The sequence below is a fragment of the Rhineura floridana genome, chromosome 6, assembly GCF_030035675.1.
Source record: "Rhineura floridana isolate rRhiFlo1 chromosome 6, rRhiFlo1.hap2, whole genome shotgun sequence".
NCBI lineage: Eukaryota > Metazoa > Chordata > Lepidosauria > Squamata > Rhineuridae > Rhineura > Rhineura floridana.
In genome coordinates this window covers 123,086,672-123,109,869 of record NC_084485.1, presented here as the reverse complement: position 1 = coordinate 123,109,869, position 23,198 = coordinate 123,086,672, and the positions used below count along the sequence as shown (strand labels likewise).

The following is a 23,198-nucleotide window of genomic DNA, read 5'->3' as shown; positions in this document are numbered from 1 at the left end:
CTTTACTTTTTGAGTTTATCTTCCTTCCAAACCTCTGCTGCTCCTCTGGCTGCCTCCTCCCCAACTTCTCTCCCTCTTTGTGGCATGCCAAGGAAGGAAAGTGCCTCTCACACAGCTGTGGGGCTCTGTGGAGACAAGGTTCAGCTGTGTCAAGCCTCTTGACAAGTCTCAGCTGCGGCCAGCCTCTGACAGTCAGGTGACTTCTTGTCTCTTTTTTTTGCCTGCGCGGCACAACATAAGAAGAGTCTGGTCTGATCCAGCATCCTGATGCCCACAGGGACCAGCCAGATGCCTATGGGAAGCCCGCAAGCGTGACATGAGAACAATAGCCCTCTCCCCCATTATTGTTCCCCAGCAATGTATTCAGAGGCATGGTGCCACCAATTCTGGAGATAGAACATCACCTTGTTATCATGCCTTGACCTCTATGAAATTTGTCTAAATCTCCTTTTAAGGCCACCGAAGATGTTGGTCCTTGCCACATCTTGCAATAGTAAATTCCAGAGTTTATCTATGCGCTCTGTGAAGAAGTAATCTACAAATCATTTCAGCTGGAAGCAAAAAGTTTAGACCAACATCAGTTTCCTAGCTGTCAAAAACAGAGCTCTAGAAAGGCAACCAGCCCTACTAAAGAGCAGGGCAGCATAGTGGGAAAGGTTGTAAATAGCACTGAATGGAAAACTTCCATTTCTGTACAACTGTTCACATTTTCTAAAAGCACACATGCACAGGAGAATCAAGCAAGGCTGTACTTCTTTTCTTTCTTAAATAGATTCTGAGACATAATAGAGATACTACAAATATCTTGACATGACTATGACCTCTGGATATTAACTCCTTCAATCGTTAAAGAAAAAAAAATTCTCGGCTACTTTTTCCTGCAGTCTGAATTGGCTTCTGATAGATAGCCTTCTGGGCATAATTTGGAGCACAGAGTTTGATCCAAAAAAAGCAGTGCAGTGTCTGAAGCTCACACACTTAAGACTCTGCCTTCTTTCTTACATCCTGTCACCATTGCTAAAATTGTCTGAGAGCACTCTCTTGATTATGCTACCCACATACAAAAGTGCAAGCAAGGAGGAATGCTAAGAGAGCCATTCTCAGCAGCTACTCAATATATCATTATTTCCTTCAGTTTTTATTTCTCTCAGCCTATAACTCTTTCCTTCAGTTTTTATTTCTGTCAGCCTATTTATCTCATACACACAAGGTTCAGATGATCATTTAAACCAGGAGTAGCCAAAGTGGTGACCTCTGTATGTTGTTGGACTACACCTCCCATCATCCTTGGCCATTGGCTGTGTTGGCTGAGGCTGACAGGAGTTGGAGACCAGCAACATCTGGAAGGCACCACATTTGCTACCCCTGATATAAACTATGGTTTAGATCAGGGGTTCCTGAACTGTAGTCCACGGGTCCATGAGCTTCATTCAGGCGGTCTGCAGCATGTACATATTAAATATTCATTTTGATTGCTACTGTATTTTTATTTCTTATATTGCATGTTATATTATATTAAATTCTATGGAATTTAAATTGTAATGCAATAAAATACAATATGAGAAATAAAAGAAGCAATACAAATACAATTAAAACTCATATAGCATTAAGTGGTCTGCCAAGACTCACAGCAATTTTCAAGTGGTCCTTGGATATAGGATACCAGTATCAGGAAAAACATCACTATGGCTGAAAAGAACAATCATTGCAGAAAGCTCCAAAGGAATAAATGGGGCAAATAGATTACATGGCACAAGTTCCTGAAAGGTCACAGGATGTATTTCCCAACCACCTTGAACCCAGAACCTCCTTCTAAACTTGTGCAACTGCAATCTAGCAGCAATCATCTGTTCCGTAGGTGACTATGCACAGATCTGCGCATGCAGTCATGGGGATACTGCTGGCTCTGCCTGTGAAGGTCTGTGGACAGTCCACACTGATGTTAGAAAAGGCATAGAAGAGGATATCTCTGACCTCCTCCTAAAGCCAAGCACAGGGAAACATAAACAGCTCTGTCTGAACTTTCTTCCTCACCTCCACAAATCCACTGCAGATCACTGGAGATCCACTGCAGAGTGCTTTTGACTTACCAAGGTCTTGACTGATGATACCACCAGCCTCAGGATCCTATCTTTCCTTGGAACTTCACATACCTGGCTTCCCCTCCTCGCCTAACAAAACCAAGTTAACAAAATAATACAAGGAAACTGATCCACACTACATACTATTGGGTTCATGCTGCACTTGCATGGATCTACTTGGTTCAACAGAATTATCTACAGAGAAGAATACAACCACTGACTGCTCAAATATATTTGAAACAAAAGCACTGTACATTTCCATACCTTGACTTGCTAAAGGGTTCCTATAAGGGACCAAACATATCAGGGAACGGATTTCTTCAGTATGCACTGGGTTGTATTTAATGCTAGTCCTACTCAGAGTAGACCCATAGAAGTTATAGATATGACTAACTTAGGAACATTAATTTCAACAGCTCTATTCTGAGTAGGGCTTAGCTGATTACAACCCAAAGTCTTTGGGGGTTTGTTTGCTTGCTTGCTGACACTGGCAACAGTGGTGTCCACCACCTCCTATTATCTACCTGCTACTAATTCCATTTCATGTACCTGATGGAGTAGGTTGCAGCCTACCCTACATTTAAAAAATAGTAAAGCACTCTATGGTGATTCTGGACTAATTTTTTCACACACACTCTCTCTCTCTCCCTGTACATCTAAAAGTTCAGGACTGATTTACAGCACAATCCTAAGTATGTTTACTCAGGCAAGTATTTCAGAGTTCAGTGGCACTTACTCCAAAGTAAGTGTGCATATAGTTACAGTCTTAAGTGTCTCAAGTGACAGCAGGTAATATTTTTATGCTCAAGTGCACTCCCTTCTTTGAGCTGTCATATAATGCAAGCAAAATGTAGTATGCTAAGTAGAACAGACAGATGCATAGTTTAAAACAGTGAATTAGTTTTTTATTTTCTCACATGTGTGTGTGGGGGGGGAGTGTTATTTGGAAAGTTTTGCAATTTCAAGTTATTTCTGGCCTGAAAGAAGCGCAAAGTATTTTTATTCAATGGTGTGTATTTTAACATTTGCGAAGTGAGGAAAAACTGTGCTAACCAAGCTTCAATTATTTCATGATTAGGGCATAAGCTGGCTCTTTGTTTTTAAATCACTGTGTAGACTCAGAGGAGTGCAAGTATCATTAATTTAAAACAAGAGATTCCTAAGCAAAACCATGCTGATGGAAAAGAAATTCTTTCTGAATTATAGTTTTCATTCAGAATTTCCTAATTTTATGAAACTACCATTTCTGAAATATTATTTTTCATCTTTATGGCCTTTATATTTACTGCTGTCAAGGGGAAAATCTGCAGATTCAAGTACAGAAATAATTCTATGCAGTGTCTTGCATTTGTGTGTGTGTGTGTGTGTGTGTGCACACACACACACACACACAGATACATGTGTGTTCTTGTCTATATATAATCCAGCCCTAATGGCCACACACTCCCCTTTCTGTGCATCTGTTCAATATGGTCCAGGATTATTAAATGATGCCAATGCTTTTGTCAGCTGACACTACAACTTGTACATTGAGCTGTTTAAAGGCAGATGCTTCCTTGCGTTTCTGCTGATGTTCTTCTTCCTTCCCTCACCCCCCTGAGAATCCAGTTGAACTGCACTACAGCAGTCTACTCATATGTATATATTCTTTTAAACATACATATATTGTGCAGAAAACCACATGAAAATAACAAGGTTAAAAGATTTCACTTGCACACCACATCAAGTGTTGCGGCATCTTCTAACCATACTAAGCAGAAACCCCAAACGATGCCTGCTCCATTTTAAATTGCTATCTACTGTCAGAAAATACCAAAGCTTGTCATTTTTTGCTGGCTGAAATATTAACATGTGGCTATTATCAGCACCTGGTCTCCTCCAGAATACTACCCACTGATCTGTGACTAACACATGCTTTGAACAAAAGCAAAACAAAAATCCTGTCAGGGTTTTTGTTTCATTTTTTCAAAAGAATGGGAAATTTTGTAATTTCTTCACCAAAATAGACTAACAATGAATCTAGCTTGAACAAGAAAATCTGAGGACCCCCTCATCTCAGTTTTTAGAAAATGGCTGAGAAGAGTGGAGAGCCCAACCAAGATAAAAGAGTCCAACCCCTGGCCCAGCTGGACTCCAGCTGGTGATCCCAATCTCAAAGATGGAATGAATGGGAAATAAATTTGAAATTCAGACTGATCACAAGATAGGAATAGAAGAATCAGGGCAAATGGCGAATAATATTTCAGCGGTCGAGGGGGGGGGAAATCAACCAGACATGTAAGGGTGATCTCTTGCCCCACACTGACCCACAGATAGCAGATCACCTTCCCCCTCTCCACTGCTCTCATTCATTCATTCATTCATTCCCTTCTTCCCGTGCACTACTCTGCATTCCCGTCCCCTCTTGACTACACCTTTGTCAACAAGTTGAACAACTTGAAAGGCGAAAAGCATGCCCTGCAAAGATTCCCCGGGGTGGGTGCAAAAAAAGAAAAGGGGGGGAGAGACTCGAAGATGACGGGGAGAGGACGGTGGGAGGGAAGCTGCCGATCTCGCTTGCTTACCACCAAAACGGGCACCCCCGCCGCCAGCGAGTAGAGGAGCACGGGGGGCACCGCGCTGCTCTCCTCCGGGCCCGGGTAAGGTTTGCGATAGGCGCTCTCGTAGCAGAAGAAGCCCTGCACGTTGACCGAGAAGGTGTCGGTGTACTCGAAGTAATAAGCCAGCATCACAGTCCCTGCCATGATCACCATCTGGAAGTAAAGCATTCTGGTGAGAAGAGGAGGAGAGGGCACTGGCATGTACTCCGGCGGCCGCGGCAGCCCCCCTCCCCGGCTGCGCGCTCCGCCCGCTTCCCGGCGGCATCCACCGGGGAAGGAGGAGGCGGTTCAGTCCCGGACAGGAGCAGCAAAAGAAGGAAGAGGAGGAGGAAAAGAAAAGGCGTCCGGGCGCACGATCAAGTGCATGGGGAGGGGAGGAGGCTGCTCAGTCCCTGGCGCCGGGTCGCGCACGTGGGGAGGGAAGGAAGGAAGGCGGGGGTCGGAGCCACGGCCCCGGCAGCTGCTCCTCCGGAGTGAAAGCAAGCACGTGCCCACCGCGGCAGGCAGACCCCCCTCCCAGTGCCGCTTGGGGAGGGGGAAGGGGTCCTAGATAAGAGTTCTCGTTTCAGGGAAGGCTTTCAGATCAAGGCAGGAGAGCGCGAGGAAGGCGCCGCGGGAAAGCAGACCGAAGCAGTGGTTGGCCTGGAGAGCACGCACAGACTCCCCCCACATACACCCCTCCGCTGCGACTGGAGAGAAAAACCGTTCCTTTAATCCCACAGCGTTAACGTTCCGCATAGAACAGAGTGGACGAATGTCTCCAGTTTCTATGCAGGCTAGATCTCCTTGCAGATTTCTTGCAGGCAAAATCAATAAATCAGTATTTTTTAAAAAAAAAAATCCCAAGCGTCCCTTAGTTTGGAGATTTGGATCCAGCAACCCTTCAAACCCCACCGCAGGAAAGGATCGGAGCAATCCTTCCCAGGCTGCTGCTGCCCAGGACCTTCCGTGTGATTCTTCGCCACAGGCACCCTCAAAGTTGCTTCCTAACCGTGGTGATGACCCGGCTTCTGACGCCCTGTAGCCAATGCACCGAGCCTGCCAACGCTGCCTGGCTGGGCTCGTCGGCTCTTCCAGCATTTAATCTCTTCCCTTGATTTGAACCAGTCCTTGCTATAACTCACCGGCGGCGGCAACGCAAATGCCGTTTCCAAGGCTGCATGGGAGCTGGAGGGGGTGGGGAGAGGTGGGTGGAATTTAAAAACTCGTTTCCTTCTCGCTCGCGTCTTTCCTCCCCTATTAACTGTGGTGTGTGTTTTTTTGGTGTGTGGCTTTTTTCCCCCATATAGCGGAAGCAGTAACTCCCCCGTGCTCGTCAATCAAAGCATCAGCCTTCCTTGTGAAATTGGCACTAACTGGCAAAAAAAAAAACCATTGCAGACTAAGAACGCCAACCTATAGCCCACAGATTTCTATCAAACTTTAAAAAGCAGAGAAATTGCGCAGCTACAGTGAATGCACCAGGGGAGCAGGAGTCTGATCTCGCTGAGAGATTGTGCTGCCCTACAAATTGGTAAAAAAAGCAAACACAATTTGGGTTGGTCTTTCACAGTCCAATCCACTTCCTGTATAGCTTGGAAGAATTGGGTAACCCCTGCCTCTCGGCATATGGGGAGAGGGGGGGAGGGGGGGTCAGGTTTGATCATTTGCATGCTTATTGAGTACAGCCGGATTTACTCCTGTGCAGTCATACTTAGTGTGTGTAAAACTAGGCAGAGGGAAGCCCTTTCCTTTCCAAAAGGAAAACATTGTGAACAGTATCATGGCTTTTCAGGGTTTCCCCCACCTTTTTATTCTACAGCAGGCACAAGTAGCCTCCCACCCAAATTTAAACCAAAGCTGTCCCAGGCCACATCCACACCAGACCTTTATTTCATTTTGGATAGTCATGACTTCTCTCAAAGAATTGTGGGAAGTGTTGTTAATGAAGGGTGCTGAGAGTTGCTAGGAGACACCCTATTCCCCTCACAAAGCTTCAATCAAAGCGGCTGACTATTAAACCACTCTGGCTACTGGAGCTCTGTTGGGAATAGGAGTCTCCTCTCAGCACCCTTCACAAACTACACTTCCCAGGATTCTTTGGGGGAAGCCATGACTGTCTCAAGTGAAATAAAGGTCTGGTGTGGGTGTGGCCCCCTGATTAGTCAAGCCCAGCAGCTGTGAGGCTTTTAGAACACTGACTGTTGGTTCTTACTGAGCATGCCAGGGCTTACCATTGACTTTAATGTTAAATTTCTCAAATTAATTAAAAATCAGCTATGCATTTTTTAAACTTTTAGACTGCAGGAAATGAAGGTCAGAGTATGGGCAAGGTCAGTAATAGGATTACAGGCACTCTGTGAACATGGCTGATTTTTAATGAATTTCAACAAATTATGAGAACTGAACAGAAAAAAGTCCAACACTGGTCTGGGTTTTTTCTCTCTCTTTTTACACTTTGAAGTGTCGATTCTCTCTGACTGTTTTGTGTATCGCCATGAAAATATAGAGGGTTGTTAAGCAAGCATTTCTCAGTTAAGGGCTATAAGTTTTGTAAGGTTTTGTTTTGAAATGAGCTTATGGGAAGCATCAGAATGGCATGGGGGTATTTTCAATTTAACATTGCGGAATCTGAAAAATCCATGCTGGCTATAGTATACAGCCACTCTTGTGGCTGTCTAATAAGCTCCTTCTCTTCCTCCTCCTGCTGCCACATCTAGCTGCTTGCAAGCCCTGGCACTGCAGCTGGCTCCAAGGTTCACCAATACTAAAACAAGAGCAGCTTAACAGAATACAACTGCCTTTTATCCAAATTAGTGCAAAAGACAGAAAGATTTCCCAACAGGAAAAGCAACTACTTCATCCTCAGTCTGTGTGCTAAGGATCACTCTGAAACTCTGGCTTCACCACTGCTCATCTGTAAAAACAAGTAGGTCAAAGCATGGTCTGAGAGCACACCATGTGGCAACCTAGCTGAAGCAAAGCCATTTTAGAGGCACTTCCAGACAACCTGTTGATTGAGCATTTATTCTGATTTGTTTGCAAGCAGGTTAGACAATGTGGCATCAAAGCAAACGTTACCCCATCATTTTCCTTATCGCAAAACATCCAGTATTTGGGGGGAGTGAGTTGTGCAAGTTCTCCCACTCAGCTGTAATAGCACAACCTGAATTTGCCGGAAGGCGTGACCAATAGGTCACAGGACAGGTTACAAAAATCTAAAATACAATATTAAAAAGAATTAAAACACATTTCAATCACAAGAATAGGGTAGTTTCTGAAAACATACATCTCAGGAGCCTAGGCCAGGGTAAAAAGGTGTATCTTTGAAAATGGAAATGGACTGCCTTCAAGTCGCTCCTGACTTATGGCTATACTATGAATAGCTATTTCGTGGTAAGCAGAATTCAGAGGGGGTTTACTATTGCCTCCCTCTGAGGGTAGTCCTCCCCAGCTGGCTAGGGCCTGCTCAGCTGCACAAGCCAGCCCTTTCCTTGTCCGCAACTGCCAGCTGGGGGGCAACTGGGCTCCTTGGGACTATGCAGCTCCAGAGCTTGGAAAAGTTACTTTTTAAACTACAACTCCAATCAGCCCCAGCCAGCATGGCCACTGGATTGGGCTGATGGGAGTTGTAGTTCAAAAAAGTAACTTTTCCAAGCTCTGCGGCTTGCCCACGGCTGCTCAGGTGGCAGGGCACGTAACCCCTGAGCCACTCACTGTGAGGGTGATCTTTAGCTGGCCCTTGACACCCAGAAGACATGAGTGGGGATTTGAACTCACAGACTCTGGACTCCCCAGCCAGGCTCTCCTCCCCACTGTGCTATACAAAAACTGTATAGTGCGGGTGCCAGATGCACCTCTGGAGGGAGGGAATTCCATGACCTCTGGGCTACCATAGGGAAATCTCTCTCCTGGGCCACCATTTAGGTGAATTCCACCTAAAAATAGCAACAGTCAGAAAGCACCCTAGATTTGGCCAGTACCTGGATGAGAGGCTACCTGGGAACATGCCCTTGCATGCCTCCTTGCGTTCCATAATGGAAGTAGAGTTGGGGATGTAACTGTACTGAATAAATAAAGGGAATATAAAGCGAGCTCTAACAGAGTGCTTTCAGACAAGAAGTATTTAGTGCTACCCAGTCAGTGTGTGCTGCCCAGTTAATGTTGTTCCACTGTAAGCTACATGATGCATTTGGAATTGCAAGTAAGAGAGAGTGTGTGTGTGTAAAAAATATATCCCCCTCTGTTCTATTCACACTAGTGGGCATAACTGTATGGGCACAGCTATATGAGACAATGTGGCTGAGACAGTGGTACTTGTGAATATTTGCCTGATCAATGAACCTGTTTTCATACAAGATGGATTTTCTCTGCTGAAGTCAATTCCACATGAGAGACTGCATGAATCCAGTGGGTTGTTGGTCATGTAAAGGCACCAGTGAAATGAATGCATGTGTACATCTATTACACATAGGACTGCCATATTCCAGTTCCACAAATCCGGGCAGGCTAATCTGCATATTATGCAAATTATTTGCATATTAATATTTGGATTGTCCAGTTGTTTTGTTTTTGTGCCTAGGAATTACCACCAAAAACTGGGGAAAGATGTGAGAAATCTTTTTTTTAAAAGCAACATTTTCAGCCTTAAATGCCTAGACTCTAGTTTCCAACACTATGGAATATTGATTGATTAAGAGGATTTATATCCTGCCCTTCTGCTGTTAAAAACAGAGCTCAGCACAGCTTACAAATATAATAAAAACAATAAAAATACACAATCAATATAAAAACATAATAAAAACACAAAATAGCAACAAACATAAAGTAAGTCAGGGCAGCAGTATGGTTCACCCTTGCTGGTCATTGACCGAAATAAACTTATTTACATTTTTTAGTATGGTTAACCATTACATATATGATATATTTCAGAGATGTGGTGGGTGGAGAAAAACAAGAAGCCAAAATGTTAGGAAAAGGAGTCTTTCACACCACATGCTCAGTTCTAAATACTGTTGCAGCAAGTTTTACAAGTTCCTCCAGTATTCCACTGGTGCAGGCACTCAGACATTCAAAGTATCTGTATGTTTCTTAGGTTTTATAAAAGCAGAGCTTTGCTTAACTCAAAAATTCTTCTTCCTTTGATCAACCACATCTACACAGGTTCCACCTCCATACTCAAAATGAAACTGGGCCTGGAAGTGTGCAACAACCCCACACATACCTTGCTAATTAGATTACCAATGCCAGGATGTCTGTCTTATCGACTACTCTCCTGCTTCCCACCGCCCACCCCCCACCCCCCACCGGGCATCATGAAAGACCCAGTCCTGGGCTCAGAAAGAAAATAAATATCTGGTCCTCTTCAAAGTACTGATAAGCCTCTTGTTTTAATTAAAATAATAATTATAAATTCTTGCTCTTATCACTAATGAGAGTTAATTACCTTGCATATGCTGCTGTTGCTTCTATGGCTGTAACGGAGTGAGGTTAAAAATAAGTGAAATGCAGATAGGAAAAAAACAACACAAAAGGCAGTAACACTTTCCTAAATGTAATACCATACCAACCACAACAAGATTCCTATGAGTAAGGCAGAAAACTCAGCATCCCACAACCAGTCAGAATTCATAACCAAAAACCCAAACTAAAAAAATCCTAGCAGCCAGTCAGCCAAGGTCACAGAAATCCCCATGCAGCACAACCTGACCTGGGGACTGCAGTTAATGCAGAATGCTGCAGCACAATTGCTGACATGAGTGAGATCCTATCAGCACATAATACCTCTGCTCTGAAATCTGCATTGGTTGCTGATTTGCTACCAGGCCAAGTTCAAGCTGTGCTTTCCATGTTATGGGTGCCACATAGTACAGTACTTGTTCTGCTCTTGTAAGAAATCAGTCCTGTTAAGTGGCAGCACCTACTCTTTGGAACTCCTTGCCTATTGACATTAGGCAGACGCCTCTTTTCAGCACCTGCTAAAATCAGTTTTCTTGAGGCAAGCCTCTCCAGGCATGTAGAAGCTATTGTGTTTTTAAATCTGTTTTTAACTCGTTGGTTTTAAGAGCATAAGAAGAGCCTGCTGGATCAGGCCAGTGGTCCACCTGGTCCAGCATCCTGTTCTCACAGTGGCCAACCAGGTGCCTGGGGGAAGCCCGCAAGCAGGACCCGAGTGCAAGAACACTCTCCCCTCCTGAGGCTTCTGGCAACTGGTTTTCAGAAGCATGCTGCCTCTGACTAGGGTGGCACAGCACAGCCATCATGGCTAGTAGTCATTGATAGCCCTGTCCTCCATGAATTTGTCTAATCTTCTTTTAAAGCCATCCAAGCTGGTGGCCATTACTGCGTCTTGTGGGAGCAAATTCTATAGTTTAACTATGCGCTGAGTAAAGGAGCACTTCCTTTTGTCTGTCCTGAATCCTCCAACATTCAGCTTCTTTGAATGTCCACGAGTTCTAGTATTATGAGAGAGGGAGAAGAACTTTTCTCTATCCACTTTCTCAATGCCATGCATAATTTTATACACTTCTATCATGTCTCCTCTGACCCGCCTTTTCTCTAAACTAAAAAGCCCCAAATGCTGCAACTTTTCCTCGTAAGGGAGTCGCTCCATCCCCTTGATCATTCTGGTTGCCCTCTTCTGAACCTTTTCCAACTCTATAATATCCTTTTTGGGATGAGGCGACCAGAACTGTACACAGTATTCCAAATGCGGCCGCACCATAGATTTATACAACGGCATTATGATATCGGCTGTTTTATTTTCAATACCTTTCCTAATTATCGCTAGCATGGAATTTGCCTTTTTCACAGCTGCCGCACACTGGGTCGACATTTTCATCCTGCTGTCCACTACAACCCCGAGGTCTCTCTCCTGGTCGGTCACCGCCAGTTATGTTCTTATGTTCACCGCCAGTTCACCACCAGTTATGTTCTTAACCTGACCTGGGGACTGCAGTTAATGCAGAATGCTGCAGCACAATTGCTGACATGAGTGAGATCCATGTTAGGGGTGCCACATAGTACAGTATGTGCTGCTCTTGTTCTGCTCTTGTAAGAAATCAGTCCTGTTAAGTGGCAGCACCTACGCTTTGGAACTCCTTGCCTATTGACATTAGAATGTTTTTAAGTATCTGTCCTTAACGCTTTTGCCAATAATTTTATTGTTTTAATTCTTTCTGTAAACTGCTTTGAGATTTTTTACAATAAAGCGGTATATAATTGTTGTAAATAAAAATACATAAATAAATGTTGAAGTCACTGTGGCCCTTGAGTCTTTTCCCACTTTTAGGAACCAAGGAATCTGCCTTATACTGATTCAGGCCATTTCGTACCATGATTTCTTAAATGCAACACCATACCAACCACAACAAGATTCCTATGAGTAAGGCAGAAAACTAAGCATCTCACAACCAGTCAGGATTCCTAACCAAAAACCAAAAATAGGATAAATGAAGAAATATTTATATAAGCATGACTATCAAATATATTTATTATTTACACAAACTGTAAAGATATTTATAGTGCAATCCTAGGTTTATTTATTCAGAAGCAATCCCAGTGTATTCAGTGGGGCTTACTCAAACAGGGACAGAAATGCAACCTCAAGTGATAAGCAACTTCATTCACACAACCGAAAATTCCGAATCATGCCACTTTACGCTGTTTTGCAAATGTTTATACTTGTTTTTATAGTTATTGGATTTTAAATGGCTTTATTTCTTGTTGTGAGCTGCCTTGGTTTCCAACCCTACCTCACAGGGATGTTGGAAACACTCCATACACGCATGCACACACACACTGCTGATGTATAAATACTTACAGCCCATATAATAGTTTATTGTCAAACCAGTTGGTCATTGCAGAAAAATCAGTATTAGTTTTAAAAAAAATCAGTATTAGTTTCCTACAGAATAAAAACTGTAATACCTAAGTAAGTCCTGCCTACTTGCTTTAAAATAGGACTGGAGGGGGGACAGAAATAGTTAGAACACAAACACAATTCTTTTTTACATTCACTCCAATGTCGCATTGATTTTCAGCACATTCATAACCATGTCAAAAGTAAGTCCTATTGAATTCAATGGGATTTACTCTGGGCATATGGGATTAGCATTGCTTTTACAAAAGCAAGTATTGGGAAGGTTTTCAAAACACTGCCCAGGATCTGACTCCTGCACAAAAGAGGGGGGAAAACTGAAATGTATATACTTACCCAATTTATGAGATTTTCAGATAAACAGGGGGGGAAACCACAATTTTCTGGCATTGCAATGAGGTTTTCTAGACACTGCCTCAGGTCAACCAAATGCAACCCTGGCTTCACTAATTGGCTGCAATCCTGAACAGGTGGGGTTAAAGCTACAAAGTGCTATACAGTACTGTTTAACAGTCAGGGGGACGGCTGACGTTTTTATGTATATCTCAAGAACCGGACCACCTATAAACTTTTTTTTTTTAATTAAAGCTGAGAATCCGGGCCACCTAAGGGGCTAAACGGGCGCCGGATGGCATGCAAAGAATCCAGGTAAAACCCGGCTAACCGGGCAATATGGCAACCCTAATTACACATGACACCTGAGATTGACAGTTTCCTATGCAGAAGCACCTTGCAGAGAATCTCATCCACTGGCACTGCAGGTTCAGAATAAAGTATTCTCATTGTCATGTTTCTGGAATATTGACTACCACGAGAGTCTGGTCTTGATGAAACATTAATACTGGCTTTCTCCTGGAGCAATTTCATTTTTGCCGTGCTTGGGATTGCTTTCATAAGTGGGAAACTTTCATAAGGATCAACTGTTAGCAGGTATACACACTGCTCTTGGTCAGTCAGGAAGATTGCTGGCTTAATGACCAGGAGATGGCAAGGAAGTACCTGGACGGTCTGGAAAGGGCATGTTTTTCTCCCCTCCCAGATGATGTCATTTTGTCTCTATCTGTATGTGTGTCTTTGAAAGGGGACAAAAAGACTGCAGTTTCTGGGAGAGATGCAGAGAAAAGTGAGTTTTGGGGGCTCTGTAGGCTAAGTGTCCAGGAATGCAGGAGTGCCTCTCTCTGGAGTTCTGATGAGAGGCAGTGGATTTAGCTGTTGGAGTGTTAATCTGTCTCTCCACCCACTCTCTTTTGGGGTTCAAGGAAAATACAGGAGACTGGAGAACCTTCAGCCCCCAAACCCAGCTCTTTTCTTCTCCACCCACCCATCTTCAGTGTTTTGCTGTGCAATGTCTCTCTTGCTTCCTTTCTAGAGCAGTGGTTCCCAAACGTTTTCTCCCACGGACTATTTGAAAATTGCTGAGGGTCATGGAAGACTACTTAATTATTTTTCTGCCTGTTTTCATAATTGAAGTGTGGTGTAGGTAGATGTTGTATGGTTTTTAATAGTATTTTATTGCTTCTTTTATTTCTTATATTGTATGTATTGTATTACAAGTTGCATCCCGTAGAATTCCAAAGTGTAATACAATAAAATACAATATAAGAAATAACAGAAGCTACAAAATACAATAAGCGTCAACATGAATATTTAACGTAGACATGCTGTGGACCACCGGAATGAAGCTTGCAGACCACTAGTGCTCCACAGACCACAGTTTGGGAATCTCCGTTCTATGGGTTTGGAGAAAAGACAGACCCTTTATCAACACACCAATTTTTTAGTTATAGAATTAGGTGGGATACTGTAGCAGCATGTCTTCCCATGCAGGCTGTGCTGATTTCTTACAAAGGTGACAGGGGGTGGGAAACTGAAAGCACAGTATAGGTGGAAATCTGCTTCTCCCCACCTATTTTCTCCCCCAGATTGTTACAGAACCCTGCACCAGGGATTGACAGCATAGTGCCTGCAGAAACCAGCTGCTTATCAGTGCCTCCCAGGGCACCTGTGAAAGTTCTTAGTAAATATCTCCTAAAAAATCTTCAGTGCCTGAGAGGCTGCTCTTCCTGCTCAGTACCTGTTTGCACTGGCTCAGTCTCTCCTACACACCCCTACAGAAGCCATTTTGTGTTGTGCCACTCCCCCAAGGCAGCCATTTTGTGACTGGTACTCATGCCACCTTCTCAAAATTTCGGGACTGATATGTGTCCAGTGGCCAAACCCCATTGCCATTCCAGGTGTGTCCAATGAAAATGCTTTGCGGTAGGCTCAAGCAGATATAGTGATTGGCCCAGTGCTTTGCTGTGGGTGGTCCTTATCAGCAGAGGGGAAGGGAGATGTGTCCAGCTGTAGGCAGTGTTGTTTCAAAATGCAGCCAAAGAAAAGGGTCTGGTTGCTTTTGAAACAACTAGTGTTTCTGCAGCCTGAGAAATTTTAGGTTTGGATTCAGGTCTGATTCCCTGAAAGATACCTCTCTGAACTGGTTTTCTAGGTTTGGGATTCAGATTCAGTTTGTCTTCCTGGACACTGGTTACTGTTCACTGTGCATGGCACTTGTACAGGGGACTTCTAGCTCAGTCCTGTATCTGCCAAGCGATGCCCTCCAGTAAGGACCAAGGTTCCTGCCTCACCTCAGGCCCTAACCCAACACACACACACACACCATGTTATGCTTAATGCATAGTTAGTAACTATGTCTGGTATTTATTAAATAATAATAATAATAATAAAATAATAATAATAATAATAATAATAGGGGTGTGGGTTCTTTGCACCACTGGGAGCCCTTGCCACCACAATATTAATTATAGCATGGAATTATTTTTGTCAGGATCATGTCAGGGGAGATAAGGGCTAGACATACCATTCCCGCATGCTGTGATCCAATGAAATGGGTGTGTGTGTGCCCAGAATTCATTTTTTTTTAAAAAATCCAGATGTAGTTACAATGTACTTTGTGCAAAATCATGTTTAGCCCTTAGACCCCATCTGCACTGTACATATAACGCAGTATCGTACCACTTTAAACAGTCATGGCTTCCCCTAAAGAATCCTGGAAATTGTCATTTGTAAAGTGTGCTAAGAATTGTTAGGAGACCCCTGTTCTTCCCACAGAGCTACAATTTCCAGAGTGGATTAACAATCAATTCGTGGTTTAACAATCAATTCCTCTTCCTAGGACCTCTGGGAATAAAACCTCAAAATTGCCTGCCTCTTGAATTTCTGACATGCCTAGTTATCCACAGTGGAGATCTCTATATGTGTCCCATCTAGCCCTGTTAATGAGAAACCTAATGTAAAAAGCACTCCTGTTTATCTATTTAAAAGAGAGGCATTATATCTCCCCAGGCCATTCATATACACAGTGTTGTACTGTGCCATGCATAAGCTAGGTAAGCTTACTCCCTAATGAGCTAAATATATGATTGAGATGCATTTTATTTTATTTATTTATTTATTATTTGATTTATATCCTGCCCTTCCTCCCAGCAGGAGCCCAGGGCAGCAATCTGAAGTAGAATATTCACAGCAGCCACAAGAATCACAGAAACTTGCCTAGTTTTCTTAGTACCAAATTCTGCAGTCCTAACCCCATTTACCTGGGACTAAGCTACACTGAAATCAATGGGACTTACTTTTGAATAAACTTCGTTAGGATTTTGCCGTTAAAGTTTTAACACTGCAAGAAATCTGTGTTTTCATGTTGAGTGAGGCTCCCCTTGCAGCTTTCAAACACAGATCCTGAATACAAAAGGACAAACCTAAATACATGCAGGTCACCTACATGAACATTCAGTTGCACTTCACCATAGCGCAGGGGAACCAGATGCTGACAAGCAGCTGTTGTGCACCTTGCTTAAGTAAGACAGCGTGCTGAAAAAGCAATAAAGTTTTCATTGAGAAAAAAATGCAACTAGACAGGTGCAGGAAGCATTTCCGAACACATAACTGTCCTCAACTGACTTACATATTCTTACAGAGAAAGTCATTCTTTCAAAACAGGAAATGTGAAGGGCCCAGGGGAAAAAAACCTGATTCCCTTTATCCATTTTTTTTCAAACTCTTAGCCAAAAAAGACCCCAGCCATTTTTACCTATGAGTACATAGATCAGCATTCCTCAACCTGGTGCTCTTCACATTTTTGTTGGACTACAAAATGAGGCTTATGGGAGTTGTAGTCCAAACGTCTGGAGGGCATTACATTGGGAAAGGCTGATATATAGATTATCAAAGCCTCAGCAGGATTCCCATGCATTCAGCCTAAGTAGCAACAAGGATAGCACAGTTCAAGAGGTGTGCCCAACATGCCTGAAACTTTCTTACATAGTTTCCTCATGTTTGGCTCAAAGCATGAACTGAAAGTGTGGCCTAGAATCCCCTGGAAGTGTGCAGGAGGTCCTTGGGGGTGTTCTGTATGCAGTGGCGCAGATAGGACTGGACTTTGGGGGCTGTAACAATAGAGTTTATAATTTAGAGAAAGTCCCAGAGCCCCGCTTATATGGCGGGTTAGGGACCAGGCCCCCGCCGTAAAGCAGAAATCGCCGTAAAGCGGAACCCATTGACTATAATGGGCCGCATCACACGAAAATGATGCGAAAATGTCACAAAATGCCGTAAAATCGCAAAATCGGCTTTAAAACGGGGAATTTCCCCGAATTGAAAGCCACCGCATCAGCGGAATGCCGCAAAATGGAACGCCGGTAAGCGGGGCACTACTGTATTAAGAAGTTAGTAATTTGATGACTTGCCCTAAAGTCACATGGTCCTGGAAGTTCCAAAGATTTAGGCTATGGATCTGTGCACATGTTTGACTTAGAAGATCTTAGAAGATCAGGAGAATAAAATTGTTTCAAGCCAATCCTCATTCTTCTAGTCCAGAGATGGGAAACCAACTCCCATCAACCACAGCCAACATGGCCAATGGCCAGGGATGATGGGAGATGGTCCATCAACATCTAGAGGGCCACAGGTTCCTCATCCCTGGTTTAGTCTGTCTGTGGGAGCAGTTGGTGAGGAAGGGTGCCACCATGCACCTGGCCTCCCAGCAGCAAAGTAGCTTACTAGGAAGGAGAGGGGAGGGGTAAGGAGTGGTGCTGTGCAGTCACATTGGTGAAGCCAATCCCAGTGTCAGCACCTGGTCACCACCATATCCTTTTTTATTATTGTTTAAAAGCCTTTTATGGTCAGGAGGCAGCAAGCCAGGAGTGTAAGGTTACAGATACTCATTTTATCAATTTTACTTTAAAAAAATATCTATCTGTCGCCATCTTTAGCATCAGGACAGCAGAAGCAAACATTATTTTATTTCTATAGTTATGACAGCACTATAATTTTAGCAAGTTTAAAACTGCACATGATCAGAGTATTTTTTTTTTTTAAAAAAGTGGTCAGAGGCCTTTTACATCTTGGCCCCCGTAGGGATAATATAGACCATTCAACAGACCGCTGCCAAGAATTTGCACGGCACTTTGCAGATAAAATCACTCAGATTCGTTCCGACTTGGATGCTATAGTTGATACAGTCTCAGTGGATGTAACTTTGGCTCCTGCCTGTCCAATAATAATGGATTCTTTTCAATTTGTACAGCCTGAGGATGTGGACAGGATCCTTGGAGAGATGAGAGCCACCACATGTCTTCTAGACCCCTGCCCTTCCTGGCTCATTAAATGCGCCAGAGAGGGACTGACTGAGTGGGTGAAGGGAGTGATCAATGCCTCCTTACAACAAGGCAGAGTTCCAGTGTGCCTAAAGGAGGCAGTTGTAAGGCCTTTGTTGAAAAAGCCCTCCCTGGATCCCTCCATAATGGACAATTATCGGCCAGTGTCCAATATCCCATTTTTGGGCAAGGTAATAGCACGTGTGGTGGCCTCCCAGCTCCAGGGATTCCTGGATGAAACGGAGTATCTAGATCCATTTCAGTCTGGTTTCAGGCCTGGTTATGGGACGGAGACGGCTTTGGTCGCCTTGGTGGACGACCTACGCAGAGAACTGTACAGGGGGAGTGTGCCCTTGTTGGTTCTGCTGGACCTCTCAGCGGCTTTCGATACCATCGACCATGGTATCCTTCTGGGCCGCATTGCTGGGATGGGACTTGGGGGCACTGTTTTACAGTGGCTCCGTTCCTTCCTGGAGGGACAAACCCAGAAAGTGGTGCTGGGGGATTCCTGTTCGACTCCTTGGCTGTTGGCCTGTGGGGTCCCTCAGGGTTCAGTTTTGTCCCCAATGTTATTTAACATTTACATGAAACCGCTGGGAGAGGTTGTCCAGGGGTTTGGGGTTCGGTGCCATCAGTATGCTGATGACACCCAACACTACTTCTCCTTTCCACCTAACTCCAAGGAAGCTGTCTTGGTTTTAAACCGGTGTCTGTCATCAGTGGTGGAGTGGATGAGGGCGAACAAATTGAAGCTTAATCCAGACAAGACAGAGGTGCTCCTGGTCAGTCGAAAGGCAAATCAGGGAATAGGGATTCAGCCTGTGCTGGATGGGGTTACACTCCCCCTGAAGACGCAGGTTCGCAGTTTGGGTGTGCTCCTGGACTCAGCTTTAAATTTGGAGGCCCAGGTTTCTGCAGTGGCCAGGAGTGCTTTTGCACAATTAAGATTAGTGCGCCAACTGCGCCCGTTCCTTGAGCCGTCTGATCTGGCCACGGTGACACATGCCTTAGTTATATCCCGCTTAGATTACTGTAACGCGCTCTACGTGGGGCTGCCTCTGAAGACTGTTCAGAAACTTCAGTTGGTGCAATGTGCTGCAGCCAGAATGTTAACTGGGGCTGGTTACAGGGACCATACGACTCCCCTGTTACAAAAACTCCACTGGTTGCCACTCTGTTTCCAGACACAATTCAAAGTGCTGGTGATGACCTATAAAGCCCTATATGGCTTAGGTCCAGGCTATCTGTCAGACCGTATCTCCCTATATGAGCCTGCCCGGGCCCTGAGATCCTCAGGAGAGGCCCTTCTCTCAATACCTACGTCCTCACAAGCATGACTAGTGGGGACGCGAGATAGGGCCTTTTCGGTGGCTGCCCTGAGGCTTTGGAACTCCGTTCCTAGGGAAGCAAGAATGGCCCCCTCCTTGCAGTCCTTCTGTCGGCAAGCAAAGACTTTTTTATTTCAACAAGCCTTTGGAAGTGAAAGCTGTTAAGGACAGGTCTTGAAGGGTGCTGCATTGCTGTTGCCTAACTGTATTATTTTAAACTGAGTTTGAATTATTTTAACTGTATGTATGAATGGTTTTAATACTGTAAATTGTTTAATTTGATTTTAATCTAGACTTTTGTATGTTTTTAATTATATGTGTGCTTTTATCTGGAAGCCGCCGTGAGTTCCAGTTTTGGAAAAAGGGCGGGGTAAAAATAAAGATAATAAATAAATAAATAAATAAATAAATAAATAAATAAATAAATAAATAAATAAATAAATAAAATCAAGGCTGGCAAACCATTTTTCTTTGTGTTTTGTTCTAACACAGAGCTAAGGAACCTATGGCTCTCCAGATGCTGATGGACTCAAACTCTCCATCAGCTCCAGCCAGCATGGTCAATGGTCAGGAAAAAAGGAATAAGCTGCCACAAAACTTGGAGCATTTCTTCTTCTGCTGGGGTGTAGGAGGAATGGGCTTCTCCACTCAGGGAACTTTTTAGAACCTTGAATTTTCCAGGGCTCTACAATGCTTGACAAGTAGAGGAGGCTCCCTGCTTCAGACAGTCACCCTCCAAATACATGGAGAGTGACAGGAGTGATGCCCAGTGTGTGTGTGCATGCATGTAGCATAGCTTGCATGCTCTTCCCCATAGTCACCCCTCGCAGATTTCCTTAACCGTCATACTGAACAACTGAAGAGGGCACAAGTCTCCTCATCATTTACAGTCCTGGACAGAGCTTGGAAGTAACTCGTTATTTTTAACGAGTTACTTGTAATTAGTTACAATTTTAGATAACGAGTGGGTAATTCCATTACATTTGGCAAGTAATGGAACGACTAGTAATTTCCCTACTTTTCAGCTGCAACTTTAACGTTTCCACGTTAGATTGGACGTTACTTGGGGGCGGGAACAAGGGGAAGTCAGCTCCTGGCTGTGATTGGTTAACACAAGACATGTGCCTCACACTGATTGGACCTCTGCGCAGACTGTCTCTTCCCTCGTGATCTGTGTTAGGAGGCATGAGGGAAGAGGTGAATAGGCAGGGCCTGCTAGCGTCTGAGAGGAAAAAATGGACGCCGGAGGAAAAAGCCAGGGCAAGGACAACGGAGGAGAAGGCAGCAGCAGAATGGCGAAGAGCTGTGGAGGTGGGTGACGATGATTTGTGTGTGTGTGTGTGTGTGTGCCCCCCCGTGGCCCCTTCCGCCCCCGTGGCATTTTTGCCCCCCCGCCCCCCCATGGCCCATTCTGCCCCCCCCACTGCCTCTCCTTGCCTAGGTATGCATGGGAACAAGGGGGAGAGTTCAAAAAGGGGGGGAAGGAAGAGAAGTACTTCTCTTCCTTCCCCCCCTTTTTGAACTCTCCCCCTTGTTCCCATGCATACCTGTGTGCTGTATTTATCCAGACAGAGCACTCCTGCCTTTTAAAATGCCGGCTAGCTTTTTATTGTATATTTATTTGAACTCCATCTTTCTTTTTATTTGTATTTTTGTCCTGTTTAATCACAAGCCTGAATTGTATGTGGGACAAAAACTGTCTCAGTAATAACAATAATAATAATAAAAATAAAAAATCATTAGGCGTATAATAAATGGTTTAAGGCTGATTTTTTTGTTCTTGGCAGAGATGAGGTGAGAAGTAGGGTCCTTGCAGCTCCTCCTCTCAGTCCCCCAGCTCTCAAACTCATGTTCTGTGAGAAAGAGAGAGATTCCCAGTCCCAGAGAGAGATAGACTGTTGACAATCTCTGCTAATATCTATACAAATGTACATAACATGCATCACCTGAACTCACATGATCTAGAGTTACCTTAGATCTTGCAAGATTTGCAAATGAGAAGCAATAGGGTTTTATATTAGTTCTGATTGTCTATTGGGCTATCATAGGTTATATGTTTTTTTCATTTTCTATGGCAAAAACTCCAACTTCAGTGGAATTTATGTGATGTGTTCTAATCATTTGAATTTGGCTAATGAATGCTTTATTGTTTCATCAGAACTTTAGCAGTAGTACTAAAATATTAATAAAAAAGAAAAGGGAAAGAAAAAATACTTTACATACATCATTCAGCTGTATTGCTAATTATAGATATAGATATAAAAGATAAACGGCATTTTGTCAAAAGTATTTTTGTCTACATTTTATACCTCATCCTTGGTTTTCCAAGCTTGGCATGGAATGCTTCTCATACAGAATTAATTTGAAATGCTGCATATTTATTATCATAATCATCATATTCAAAATAAAAAATATATGTACCGCCTTCAAGTTGATTCCAACTTATGGTGACCCTATGAATAGGGTTTTCATGAGGCTGAGAGGCAGTGACTGGCCCAAGGTCACCCAGTGAGCTTCATGGCTATGTGGGGATTTGAACCCTAGTCTCATTTTGTTCTCCCAACAACCCTGTGAGATAGTAGGTTAGACTGGCCCAGGCAGGGTTATTCAGTGAGCAAAAATGATGCAAATAGGATCACTTTTAATTGTGCTATCGACCTGCTTACTTCCACTCTGACTGGGGGATCTTGCAGCATGGGGAAGAGATGGGGGCACATCACAGCTGAAGTTCACCCATATAGGAGCATTATCTCTTGTTTATTACAGAGACGCCTATTGCAGGTTTTGCTGCTGAGAGCAGCAGTCAGTTAGTGCGGCCACTTGAGTCACAGCTTGTTGATCCTGAGGAGGCAAAACTAGAAAGTGAGGTTCAGAAAGGAGGCCCTGTGCATGAGGAGGAGGGCATGAAGCAGTGCCAGTTGCCCACAGCCACATCTGCAGAACAGCAAGTACCATGGTTTGGCTTTGAGAAAGCTTGTACATTTGTGAGCCAGAGTGGGAAAAATGTTGTTGTACGATGCAATTACTGCCTTCCAAGGATCAAAAATCTGAGATCAGCTGTTTCCTCCTCATCCAGTGTGAAGAAACATTTTAAGGTAAGCCTTTGTCATGCTGGTCCTCAAAGAGTGTCCATTGTCTATTTATGTTTAAATTGTGAAGCTCCTCTTCCATTTTTTCTTGGATTCATGCTTTGTTCTTCTTCCTCAGAGGGCACACCTTGAGAAGCTGAGAGCAATTGAAGAAGCAATAAAGGCAAGGAGACGTGGCCTTCCTGAACCAATGCATGACACCCCGCCTCCCAAAATGCTGAAGCAGCAGCAGACAACCCTTGAGAGGTGGGGATCTGGCAGGGAGCCTGTCACCCAGAGCAATCTCAACAGGAGAATCATTGATTTCATTGTAGAGGAGACATTACCACTTCAGACTGTGGACAAACCATCATTCATTAATCTGGTTCGCATTGGACTCCCCAAAGATCTCACCATCATATGTGCCAAGACTCTGAGAGACAGAATTGAGAAGAGAGCGTGCCACATGAGAGAAACTCTTGCAAACCGAATGGGTGCTGTGGCATATATAGCAACCACTGCAGATTGTTGGACCAATGGCAAGAAGAGTTACTTTGGGGTAACAGCCCACTGGATCAACCCAACTACCCTGAAACGTGAGGTCGGGGC

The 23,198-nt window shown here is 43.9% G+C and overlaps 1 protein-coding gene across 4 annotated transcripts in view; it reads right to left on the bottom strand.

The window, feature by feature from the left end:
* Positions 1-5,934, bottom strand: part of PLPPR5 (phospholipid phosphatase related 5) — a 115,206-nt gene extending 109,272 nt beyond the window's left edge. The window contains exons 1-2 of one of the 4 annotated variants that reach the window (XM_061633700.1): positions 5,806-5,934; positions 4,646-4,834 (exon numbers count right to left, since the gene is read on the bottom strand). In XM_061633700.1, the coding sequence (XP_061489684.1) occupies positions 4,646-4,834 (189 nt within the window). In that variant the 5' untranslated portion in view covers positions 5,806-5,934. The other 3 variants (XM_061633698.1, XM_061633701.1, XM_061633699.1) reach the window with 3 other exon arrangements.
* Between the last annotated feature and the right edge of the window lie 17,264 nt (positions 5,935-23,198).